The sequence below is a fragment of the Kryptolebias marmoratus genome, linkage group LG4, assembly GCF_001649575.2.
Source record: "Kryptolebias marmoratus isolate JLee-2015 linkage group LG4, ASM164957v2, whole genome shotgun sequence".
In the NCBI taxonomy this organism is placed as follows: Eukaryota; Metazoa; Chordata; class Actinopteri; order Cyprinodontiformes; family Rivulidae; genus Kryptolebias; species Kryptolebias marmoratus.
This window is the reverse complement of record NC_051433.1, coordinates 8,130,918-8,143,656: the sequence shown is the minus strand read 5'-3', so window position 1 is coordinate 8,143,656 and position 12,739 is coordinate 8,130,918. Positions and strand designations below refer to the sequence as shown.

At 38.6% G+C, this 12,739-nt stretch overlaps 1 protein-coding gene across 3 annotated transcripts in view; it reads left to right on the top strand.

The window, feature by feature from the left end:
• tox2 (TOX high mobility group box family member 2) overlaps positions 1 to 12,739 on the top strand; it is a 102,068-nt gene that overhangs the window by 58,530 nt on the left and 30,799 nt on the right. For all 3 annotated transcript variants that reach the window (XM_037975470.1, XM_017408588.3, XM_017408591.3), the window contains exon 3: positions 3,579 to 3,638. In XM_037975470.1, coding sequence (XP_037831398.1) covers positions 3,579 to 3,638 — 60 coding nt within the window. The remainder of the gene's footprint in view (positions 1 to 3,578; positions 3,639 to 12,739) is intronic.

Below are 12,739 nucleotides of genomic sequence, written 5' to 3'. Positions count from 1 at the left end.
CTTTTCTTTCTTGAACCTCAATCTATCTTTAAAATTCCTCACCTTTGTTCATGGTCTCCACATAGCTCCCCTCTCCTCCATCTCTCGGTAGCTTTCCATCCCTCTCACCTTCACCCTCTCCTCCCGCACCGCCCCTCCCTTGTCTTTGTTTTCCTTTGCTCAATTGTTTTTGCTGTAGATTTGACCGCTGTGATTAATGACCTCAAAGCCTCAGGAAAGCAAACAGAAAGACGCGACACGCTCGCCCTTCTTCTACAAACCTTTTTTTTTCTTATATGTCAGCTGCTTGTACAGTATATGTTCACACTAAACACATTATGATTTCTGGTAAAAGACCAACATATTAAGAAAGATCACATGAGACTAAGACTATATAACCACAGTTTTGACCTTTCTACCTGTCCTAAATCTCTGCTTTTTTTTTGTTGTTCTTTCCTCCCATTTCAGAGTTTTTATTCTTTGTTTTTGTTTTTAAATTTATAAAACAAGCCTCAGATGTTGATTAATGATCTCAGAATTCTATGATTAGGGATCATCGGTTATATGCCAGACATAAACTAATAAAAATGTAATGTCTCGGAGGGCATTTCAGTGCTGTGCATGCCCAGATAAGATCCAAGCATCAAGTTTTACAGTTTGACTTTTAGCTCACAAACTAATTTTGTGAATCTAACCCTCTGTACTTGTTAGTTTTGTTATTGTGAAGATTGTTATTGAAAGCAGAATATTTATTCAATTTATTTGTTCAGGAGTAGGTGATGAGCAGCACTGCACAAAAGCTAGGGAGTCACTGTACCTCAGCTAAAAGATGCATGAATGCTGTGATATTTGAATCTAATTTTGGCAAATAGATTGAATACAGTTATTTCCAATAGATATTAAGTTCTTCCCTCTAATTTTCTAGTTGGAGATGGACTGTTGAATCAAAACTAGCAAAGAATACAAACACAAAATAAAGATGCATTTAAAAGTATACTTTCTTAAAGTTATGCAGAGATTTGCAACCTCAATTCTTCTCTAGTAATCCGGTTGTAGTATTTGCACAGGATACTTAGCCTTACTGAACTGTTGTTAACCACAAAAAAGCAAAGAAATAATTATTTTTATCTTTCCCCTCAATTTAGAAACTGTTTGTTATTCTAGACTGTCCTCAGCGACTCCCTCTCATTGTGCTGCAAAAGCCCTGCTACAGACGAGTTTGTTCCTTGATATTCTGGGTAATTGTTTTGTACTTACTTACTTTTTTGCTCATTGAGATCTCACTTACAGGTGTGACAGTAATCTAAGGTGCCATCAAATGTGTTATTAGTGCACCATTTAAAATAAGTCTTTGAGAGCAGTAAAGAAGTTATGTAATTTTTATTGCAGATCACAGTGATTGTTTCTGCTACAAACTCATAGTGCCATCAAACAGAAATACTGGCAGTAGAAGGTGGTGTTCCGTCAGAGCTGGGATGACATTATTGGACTTAAAAACAAAATATTTTTAGGATAAACTAATTTGTATTGTTGCTTGTTTGCTGCTCAGAATGTTTCAAGAAGCAAAGAAGCAAGACAACTTTGAAAAAAAGAATCAATAAATCATTTGTATTTTACTTACTGAATAAAAAAAAACATTTATTTTGTACACATAAACATTTTATAATCAAAACACAAAGCCTATGACATGTAGTGGAAGACAATCATATTAAAAAAAATGGTGCTTCAGTTTCAATCCCTGAACACAGCTTAAAAAACACCTTCTGTAACTTGCTGGAGGCACATATCCATCCTGTTATTTTACCCTACAGTAGCACCATTCATCTCAGCCACTACAAGCTGTCTTGAGGTGTGTTTTAGTTTCTCATAAATGGTTGGAACCAAACTGTATCAGACTGAGAGGCGGAAAAGGTCTTGGAGTGTGTGGGCGTGTGTGTGCGCGCGTGTGTATGTGTGTTTAAACGCCTGTGTCTTTCAAGCTGTGGTCTCTGGCTGTGACCCCAGTGTTAATCACTCTACAGCCAGAACAACCACAGGCGCTATCACCACTACTGCTGCTACAGCCGTTTTTCTCTCCTCCTCTCTTTTTTCCTCATTCATGTTTTCTGTGCTAACTCTATTATTTGTTCTCCCTTTCTCAACCCCCCCATAACTCTACTATCTTCCCTACTTGACCTCCCACTTACACAGAATCGCTGCCTCATTCACCATTAGGAATACACTTTTGTCTTTTTCATCCTGGTAGCATAACCTCAGATTGTAACCTTTCTCCCAGCTTTTGCCTCTGCTTTAGGCTTCCTAAGCTTGGTGTTTCTCAGGTCTGAAACCGCAGGGCAACTCTGTGTTCATTTCTCTGGCAACGTGTAAAAGAGCTAAAGGCTTTGCTCACCTTTCCGTGTCTGCATGGTGTATCACCAGCTGGTTAGCTGCTTAGCTGGTAACACATGGCTGATAATGACTGGTTAAATGGACTGGCTTAGTACGGGGCAAGATAAGTATACACAATGTACCAAACTGGATTTTATTGACATAATTTGGCATAGTAATGTTTTATTGGCAGGTTGCCTTTTTGTGAGATTTGGTATACCCACTGTTCTAACAGTGAAGCAACTAAGCAAACCCTTGCCTCCCCTACAGCTTTTAAAAGAATAAGATAAATATTTTGGATATTTGTCATAGACAGAAAGTAGGTCCTCGGAAATTCCTGTTGCTGTTCCACTAAGCTGCATGGCACCGCAGATCAGTATCTGGGTCATCATGCCTGCTGACCTTCCTGTCAAATGCTGTTTAGTTACTTGACATAACTGTTGTCTGTAAGTCTGTACCTAAGACATAGTTGACAATGGCATGCTAAGAGGCTAATAGTAACAAAGGAAATATGATGTTAGAAATGAAGTAGAATCATGATATTATTTTGTCATGCTAGTATCTTTACATTTGCTGATTAACACAACTATTATTAAGAACAGCAGCAGAGAAAAGGTCAGGGAATCATTATGATAGGAACCAACACTTAGTGTATTCAATTATATAAAACCTGCGCTTAAAACTGTATAGAAACTTTAGACATAAGTAGTCTTCTTGCCCAGTTGACTGTCCAACTTTACCATCAATAGAGTCTTCCCTCCAGGATGGTGTTAAATAAAAGAAGAAAAATGGAAACTGTAAAATTCCATGAGTGGACGTGGAGCTGCTTTATAACAACAAGTGACTGACCGACTTTCTGGCTGGCTGACTGACTAGACATCCTTTTGGAGCAAGCGCTGAGCTCTCAGTGTTGTGATTATCACTCCGTTGTGCCTTTGTCGCCTTGTGACACCCTGGGAATCACAGCAGTTAGGTGTGTGAACACTTTTGCACACACAGTCAAGCTGAGAGACGAAGAGTGTGAGTTACACAAGCGTCGACAGGGCCTAATTATACATGTCTCTAATGAACTGTAATTACTGACATCCACCAGAGCATCGGGGTCTATAAGCCGAGGACTTGCAGTCATTAGGCTGCAGCGATACACTGTTTCAGTTTCTGCAAAAGACTGACTGAAATTTATGTTCTCTGTCTTCAGCTTTACTCTTTCTTCATTTCTCTCCCTCTTTCAGTTTGATGGTGACAACATGTACATGAATGAAAACAACCATGAGTTCCTCCCACCAAACCAGGTTAGTTCAAATTGCTTTTCATTTCATTCTTGTGATTGTTGCCTGAATTGTTATAAACTCCATGTTGGTCTGATAGGTTGTTTTCACAAATTACCTACTATGGAGTTTTGTGTTCAAACTGGAAACCAACAGCAAACTGAAGTGCAAAAAAAGAGGAGACTGATATGATATTAGGTAAAAGACACTTTTTCTTGTAGTCTTAAACAAAAAAGGCAAGATAACTATTGCAACATGTCTCTAACATATTGAACATGTTACCCATGTAGCTATTATACCCCTTCAATTGAACATTTCACTCGCTTTCTTGTCCCATATGAAAAGACAAAGCAGCTAGTTTTTAAAGCAGTGATTTTTTTTATCTGAACTGTTGGGTGCACTTCAGTTATTCAATAAATTAAAGTTTAACAATATTATGAAACAATAAATGAAATATTAGGTTTTTTTATTGTTTCATTCTTTCCATACTTGCTAATTTTAACTGTCACAACTGCACTTTTGCCAAGTGCCTGCTGAGATTAACCTTTTGACACTATATCAGCAAAAAATATCCAAATGCCACACAGAAGGTACTGGAAACTTTTTTCCTTCGATTTAACCACTAAGCTAACCCCCAGTAAAAGACTCAAATTCCCTTTATTCCTCCTAAACAATTATCCTCAGAGCATTTTCACTTTGGTACAAGCCAACTTGGAAAATATTTTGGCCTTGTTGCAAAGGATTTTGGAAACTAGAATAGAAGGGGGAGAACATGGCAGCCCTGCCAGAAATCCTGTGGCACAGCTGGTCGTGAACAACTGGGAGACCATATGGTTGTGTTTGGACAGGAGGATTTGTGGAGTTTTGGGAATAAGCCCATCTGACATAAACAGGGAAGCAGGGAATTTGTCCCTGTCAATTGCAATTATTAAAATCCAACTTGGAGATAGAAAAGATGTATGTTTTTCTTGAAATTTAGCTATTTTCAAAATGTCTATTTTTAAAGTCTTGGGTTGTTAAAATATGGCTAATAGCCCAGAATGAAAGACAAAACTGCAAAGTTTGCCTTATTGCACAAGTGTAAAGTTCACATACATTTATTTTACAACCAAAGAGTCAGTCTAAGCCTGTTTTCTTACAGCTTTTTATGCAAGTAATAGACTGTCTATGAAATCTTAATTGCAATAGTTTTATTTCAGCACATGTTGCTTTATTGGAATGTTGACATTTTGTTTCTGAATTACTGAGAAATAGTCCAAATTTATATAGTGAATAAACAACGATTGATCAGAAGAAATAAGCTAGAGTTCAGAGAGGCAAGAGGGAAAAAGAGAGGGAAAAAGCATAAACGTTTTTGATGGGATGAGAAACGATTTGGCTTTGCTCTATGTTATACTTTGTTTACTCAGGATTCTCTCATATTTGACATGTGCCTTGCTCTATTCTCTGCTTCACCAAATTCAGCCTTTCCTTCCATCTGACAGCTCCAATCGGGGAGGCCTTTGGGGTGGACTCACACACACTCTGACAACAAAACAGAAACATACGAAAGCCACAGATCTCTCTCTTTGTTGTAAACTTACAAGATACACTGAAATAAATTTTAAGTGTTCATAACAAAAACAGCATGCTCAAAAGAGATTAAATGTGTACTGATAATATCATAAAACCAAACTATAAACTACTTAGTTGTTTTGCGTGAAACTTAAATGCAGCCCAGTAAATCTATGCTTTTGTTTTGCAACATATTTCTGTCATTCATGTTAATAGTTGAACATTGAATTGCATTTGCCAATTATTAGAACCTCAAAATACATAGTTAATGGCACTGAACCATAATGGAAGAAAATGCAAACCATAAAAAAATTATGTGAAAATGACAGGTGGAAATAAGAGTAACCCCATCTACTTTTACAAAGGGTTTTAGAAATAGTTGTGCCAAAATAGTTGTAATTATGCAAAAATAATGGCATAGGGACAGGCCATTTTAGTACAATGCTTCATGCACTCTACCTACAAAACTTTATTAGGAGACTTCAATATGATTTTTCTAAATCTTAATATGACAGCTGTGTGTGCTCATTTTCTTCACACTGCAATTTAAAAGACTGGGATATGATTCATTGTGTGTCTAGCTTTCATGTGGGACAAACATCAGTAAATGTTACTGTAAATGTATTAAGTCAACTGAAAAGTATTTTAAACATCTTATAGCTCATGTGTATGCAAGTAAATCTGTTTCATTGGTTTGAGAGTTTGCCTTAAGTGAAGTTTAAAAGACATTAAAAGTATAAATCAGTTTATGGATGTACATATATTTAGCTGTTTTTGAGCTAGAATGGACCTTTAGGGTAAGTAACATAAAAATACAATACCCACGGGGCTAATTTTAATTTATAACCTTTTTTTTCTTTAGAAATGTGCCATGCAGCATGAACAGTTACCACATTATTCTCAATATATTCTCTTTTGAACAATATCACACTGCCTTAAGCTGACTTTTTTCTGCTTTATTATCTCACTTTACTTATCTATCTTTTTTATAACCATCACTCCCCCACTTTGGCTCATTCTCTCAGTTTATCTCTATTTCTCTTTTTTATATTGCAGTTGCATTTAAATGCATTTGGGTCAGCAGTTCTGCCTCAAATCTTTGTGAAATTGCTCGGCTGTCTTTTTCTTCAGTTTCTACATGTAATTGCTCTATTTAATCTTGTTCACCTGTAAAAGTATACTTATATACATATATTTAGGTCACAAGCTTGGCCTTGTTGCATAAATCTGCCCAAGTAACCACATGAAATAGTGCTTAGATGGGTATGCTCTAGTGATGAGTAACAAGGAAACGGGGTCAGTGCAATTGTCATATCAATGCTCCCATGAGCATCGTTTTTTGACTCAGTGTAGTTCTTTGTATTGTCTCTGCTTCTCTCCCCCTCCCCTTATCAGACTGACAAAGTGTTAGTGATATAATGACATGGACGTGGACCCTGATTTTGGCAACAATATTGTCTTTGTCTGCCCCTTTGGACACTGACATGCCATGGCAACATCTTGGACAAGAGAAACCATCTGATCTGATGAAACTGTCGCAACAGAAAATAGAACAGATTCCTCCAAAAAGATTTTTTTTTAAAATTCCATCTGTTGTAGATCTTCCCCCAAAGTTTGATTTCTCTTGCCGTTTTAAAGAGAATAGTACATAGCGACATGATCAAAAATAATTCACTGTGGTGATGCCTTCTCATACCTTCACAGCAAAGTAGAAGAATCGGTATACTTCATCAGCACTTTACCTTGACAATGCTCTCTTTTGATGTCGTTCTCCCTGACTTATGAATTAATTTAGCAGAACTGCTGTTTGAGAGAAATGTGTCACAGAAAAAAAAGGAACAGGAGGAGGAAACAGAGAGGGGGGAAGGGTAGAGATGGAAAAACTGCACAGGGGAATAATTCGACTAATGGAGTGACTGTTTGGATATTCAGCAGAAGTAGGAACGGAGATTATGATCTTGCAATTAGCGTAACAAGGTTTTATTGATTGGCTGCTGCTTAGCGTCTTTGCTGCCAAGACGCTGCATGTGGTTTTAACATGCACAGTGTGTATGTGTGTGTGTGTGTGTGTGTGTGGCCCAGCAAAACTACAGCCCTACTACTACAACTCTTCCAGAGTAGAATCCAGCTCTATGGGACCATCGAACTGAGGCCATTTCCTCATCATCAAAGCTGAAATATAATGGATCGCTCAGTTAAAAGGGTTTGTCTAAATGACGAGTGACAAAGTAGACTTCATTTGCATTTTCCACTCACTTTTAAGTTAATGCATTGCCCTACTTCACCTTTAAAAAAATGCCAAAAATGTAGCTTCTAGTAACACATATTTGAAAGTTTCTCTGCCTGTTTTGCATGTTGAGAGTACATATAATGATTTAACTGTGAGTTTGAGTTACTTCCTGTCCTTTTTATGTGTGTGTGTATGTGAATCAATTCTGGCAGTGATTATGGCGCTCACTTGGGTGTTGTAATTGTAATCAACGAGGTGTTGTAGTGCCAACAGCAAATCTGTGAGTCTCAGAGAAGCAGACACACTGACGATCGATGGAAAGCTTTTGTTTTAAATAGGGAGACAAACAAATGTGATTTTAATTAGACTTATGACACAAGTTGACAGACTGAGCTAATAATACATGTTCTTTTATTCATCTAGCTTTTAATGAAAGACTGAGCAGTGTGAAAGGTCTTGTTAACAAATTTGATTGAATATGTCATTTTGTTTAAGTGCCCAACTTCCAGAAACTCGTGTTTTATGAATATGATTAAAAGCTCTCAGGTGTCTCTCATCTCCCATATGTTTCTGATGAGCAACTGTCAAACACGATCCTGTAGTCTTTTATGTTTAACCTTTGACAGATCTATCACCTCCTTCTTCTGTGCTCTGAATTAAACACCCATTCCACCTTTCCAGTTTAGATGAGTGATTCTCTTGTTTGGCCGCAGCCCAAAGCTCAGCCAACATGTCTACAGTCTTGGTGAGGCCTGATTGGTCAGGTTCAGTCATGTGTGACTGACAGGAAGCCTGCAGATTGGGGGAGACAGTATCTGTGGATCGTTGCACTGATTAAAGCCTCGCGGCAGTGTTTTGTAAACTCCTGCCGTTCGGGGTCCCCACACTCACGCCGTGGCCCCGCTGGTCTGAATTACAGCTTGGCCACATTAGTCTGATTTATAGCTTCCTCATGCTGTTTGAACTGAAGGAGGGTGCCACAGTGACGTGCTCCTTCTACACCACACTTCCACCTGCCCCTTCTTCCAACTAACTCCCCTACTTTTTTACTTTTCACCTCAGTCTTGCCATTCCTTTATTTATGTCCCCTTGAATAAACTCTTCCTACTTTTTATGGGTTTTATGTTCGTCTTTCCGCTCTTTCTCACTCACCCTTTCCCCCATTCACCCATTCCTGCCCTCCACACCTCCCTGCAATCCATGTCCTCCTTCTGCTTCTCCTCTACTTTTCTCCTCATCCGTGTTCCCTTAAAACATCTGGCAACATCTCTTTACCTTTCCCTCCTCCTCACCCCACCCCCCCTTCCCCTCCCTTCTGCCGTTTTCACTGACTGACTACATCTTTGTGAAAATGAAAACAAAGAGCAGCCTGCCAAAATATTTCTATAGCCGTTCGCTGACGAAGCAGGGAGCGGAGACAAAGCAAAAAGATGTGCAGGCAAATTTGTCGCAGCAGCAGAAAGATGGAAAGCTCTCTCCCATCACCTTTTTTACAGTCATTTGGAAATTCTCCCCCCATCCCCCTCTCTCCCCCTCTCCTTTCGTGCCATGTTTAAAAGTCCACAGTTCGGAAAACTCACCTACTATGGCAGTATGTATAAATGCACAGCTGTATATTTGTGTAGGGCCCCTGCTCCAACATGCTTTCCACCCCCCTCGTTGCCCTAGGTGATCAGATGAAACTAATGGCAACCCTAATGTGTTTGTGCAAACCTTTCGACCTACAGCATGAAATGATCAGAGACGGAACACTCATTCTTGTACTCATCGCATGCTACATTTCTAAAAGACAGAAAATATACTGGATAAATGTCAGAGAGCTTCAGTCAGTTTCAAAAAGAAAACTTTTAAAGTTAACCTTGAATTGTTACTTTTCTAATGACTGTGGAAAAAAGCCATGGGGTATTGGGGGGGATGTTGCAATAAACCACAATTCGTTAGCAAAATACTTCTTTAACTATTCATCTAGTATTTTTAAGGTGTGAAAAAATGCCCAGAGCTGACGGTCCTTGTTGACTTATTTCCTTAGCTCAGATATAGTTAAAATGAGGTGATACAAGTTCTCCTAATGAACCAGTTAAACAGCACGCAGCAGAGAAAGCCCGCGGGGCAATGACTTTTACAGTTTTACAGTAAAATATATTTATGAGTTGGTTTTAAACCAACACACTTTCATCTAATAAAAACACAGGTAGATTTACCTCATAGGAACTAGATTCTGCTGTTTTTTTACTTGTGGGTGAATTTGTTTGGTAACTGTCCCGATCAACATAGCGCCACATGTTTACAACCAACATTTGCAGGGTAGCCTGTTGTAAGTACGAAAACAAACAGATGTGATGTTTTATCATTTATAGTTAGGCACACAAACTGTGTATATTTGATGTTTAGTGGTAATGCTCTTCGATTTTGCCATGAAGAGTAAAATTTAAAGGTTAAGTGATCATTGGGGTTATAAATGTCTTTAATGGAACCCTGAAGACCAATAGATTATTATTGCACAATTGCCTTATTTGACGTAAACAAGTCATAAACAAATAACTAAAGGTTTGTCACAGATTTTCAGCTCCTGAAGTTGACGTTAATTGTGTGCACAACATATTTTGGATCAACAGTTTCATGGGGTTGTACTCAGCAGTTATTTTATAAGAAATTTTACACTAGCTCTAATAAAAAATATTGATGCAGAGCTACGTTGAGCTGATTTCAGCTTTGGTTTTCAGTTTTTCAGACTAAAGACAATATGGGAAGTTTCACAATTTTTTTCTCCTGGCAATCACTGTTACTAAGAAATGGTGCGCTATTCTAAAAGTATTATTATATTGAACAAAGAAACAACTGATGACATAAGGTGGGCTTTTTGGTTCTTGATTACTGTAAGAATAGAAGCCTTGGAGTGAAACAAAACACATCAAGTCTTTATATATCACTTGTATATACCAGATGCCAGTTTTAATCTAATAAGTTCATATTAAAGGTGCCATGAATGCCTGCACTAATTTTAATAGATATAATGTAGCCTAATGTTATCCTCTGGAAAAATATTTTTCAGTTTCTTGTTTCAATAGAAAAAAAAGCTTTGGAGATCATGAAAATTATTCAGTGTAAAATATTGACAAACGAATTAAATAAACCTTATCTAATGGTGTGGATACAAAAGAGTAATATTAATAAAAAAGCAGTCCTGTTATCTCTTTCAAATGTAACATCTCACTTGCTGCTCAAGGTCTTTGTGGGGACACTTTTGTGTTACATACAGTACAAGTTGCAGCACAGAACTAGTGGGAGACAGGGAGGTTCATTGACACTCAAGAGCTGTCTCCTCCACTCCCCTCCACTCACAGCCAGCCTCTTATTAACAATGGCACCAAGAGTACGAGGGCCCAGATGTTAGTCTCCTGCTCCCACCAGCTGTGCCAGCCTCCAATACACAGCCTCATTGACTCGGATGCAGACACACAAGACATGCTGACATCACAGACACACATGGACACTGAGCACACAGTCTCTTACAGTATAAAACAACGACATGAATGTGAAGCAAACATTTACAAAGCATTCAGGAGCAACTATACAGAAACACATCAACTGCACAGATTAAATCCCAAATGTGGACACATAAACTCATGTACAGTGTCCGCTCTTTCCTGCCACATATTCTATTACAAGCTTTTTCTCCTGGTGAAGAGTTAGCAGCAGAGTTATTTGAGGGTGACAGGATCCTAACAATTGCCAGAATAATGCACATTTGTTTGGATGACTGCACCATCAGCGCTCCCTTTGTTATTTTCAACATTGTGAGAGTCAGTCTTTATGAATCCACCTCCTCTTTATTGTCTTCTTTTTGTCTATTTTCCTCTACATATAACAATAACTAGTTCTGTAATTCACACATGCTAGCACAATTGTCCACATGATAATGATCATTTTTGACAGGAGGCAGACAAAAAGTAACTAGAATTTTGAATTTACAAAAAAAAAAAAAAAAAAACTGTTCACCGGCTGCCATTTGTTGGCCTTGTTCAGTCCCTGGGTTGCTTCTGTGTACTCATAAATCAGCAATAACACTGACTGTTGTTTAGCATTGCAGAACAGGCAATGGTGTACCAATGAGCAAAGTTAAAAAGGCTCAGTAGACATGGCTGTTCCCAACAGGAGGAGACAGAGGGGAAATAATCCTCCATTTCTGCCTGAGCAACATTATAATTCTAAATTCACTCTGTCAGGCAATAAGTTTGATTATGGTCTTCATTTGAAATGTAAGATTTATCTCTTTCCCCCTCCCCCCTTATTTTCTGCTCTTTCCTCTTCGTTTTCCACTCCATCCTCCCTCCTCTCCCTCCCCTCCCTCCTTCTACACCCCTCCCCTCCCCCACTAGCCTCAGCAGTATCAGCATCACAATGACTCCAGATGAGTATTGGGAAACCTGAGCTATATCTTGTGCACCCATGGTTTGTTTTACAACTGCATAACTGGAGATCACAGTTTTTACTGATACACCTACATACCCTCACTACCACAACAACCTGTACTCTGTCTTTTGACACACTACCTGAGTAAATGTCTATTTATATTAGTTTACAGATGTGTTTCTGTTCAACTATCCTGTACAGTGATTTGATAGAGAGTGTAATATTGTTTTAAAAAGTGATAACGATGTGTTGGATTAGTCACAGAAGGTAGCTAATCTTCGAGCCCTTGTATCAGTTTGCAGATTTTAAACGAGAGCGTATAAGAAACAGACAGAAACAGGGGGGTACAAGAGAGGCTGTGTTTATTATTTGATAAAGCCTCCCTTATAACCTCGGCATGTTGTGCAATAGCTCTGGCTCTCCTTCAACTCTGCGTTGTGCCACTTCAAATTAGTCGCTTGTGGAGAGGGCCTGCCCCGTCTTTGCAAAATGCATTAGTACACCACTCAGAGCTTCATACAGCCTAGGGTTAAACACAAATTATATCATTTCTGTCATCCAATCAAATCACTGACCCTTGGACCTGCGAGATGAGTCAAATACATAATGAAATATGACATGGCACAAAAGCTCTGATTGTAATCTGTTCTGACACGCGATCAGACGAAGATGACCTCCTGACCCTGATTGACAAGTGAGACGAGGACTGGGAACAGGATACATCAGGGAGAAGAAGGAAAGGAAACATAAAAGAGAAAGGTGGAGGGGGCTATATGCAATTAGAAAAGCTGGTTTTAGTCAGTGGAAGGTTAGTTAGTAATCAGTTGTGCATCTGGGGTGAATAGGGCCATTTGCAACCTTGGACAACAATTATATTCTTCATTTCCTCCAAATTTTCCCACCCCACTGAGCTTTATTTCCTTGAAAG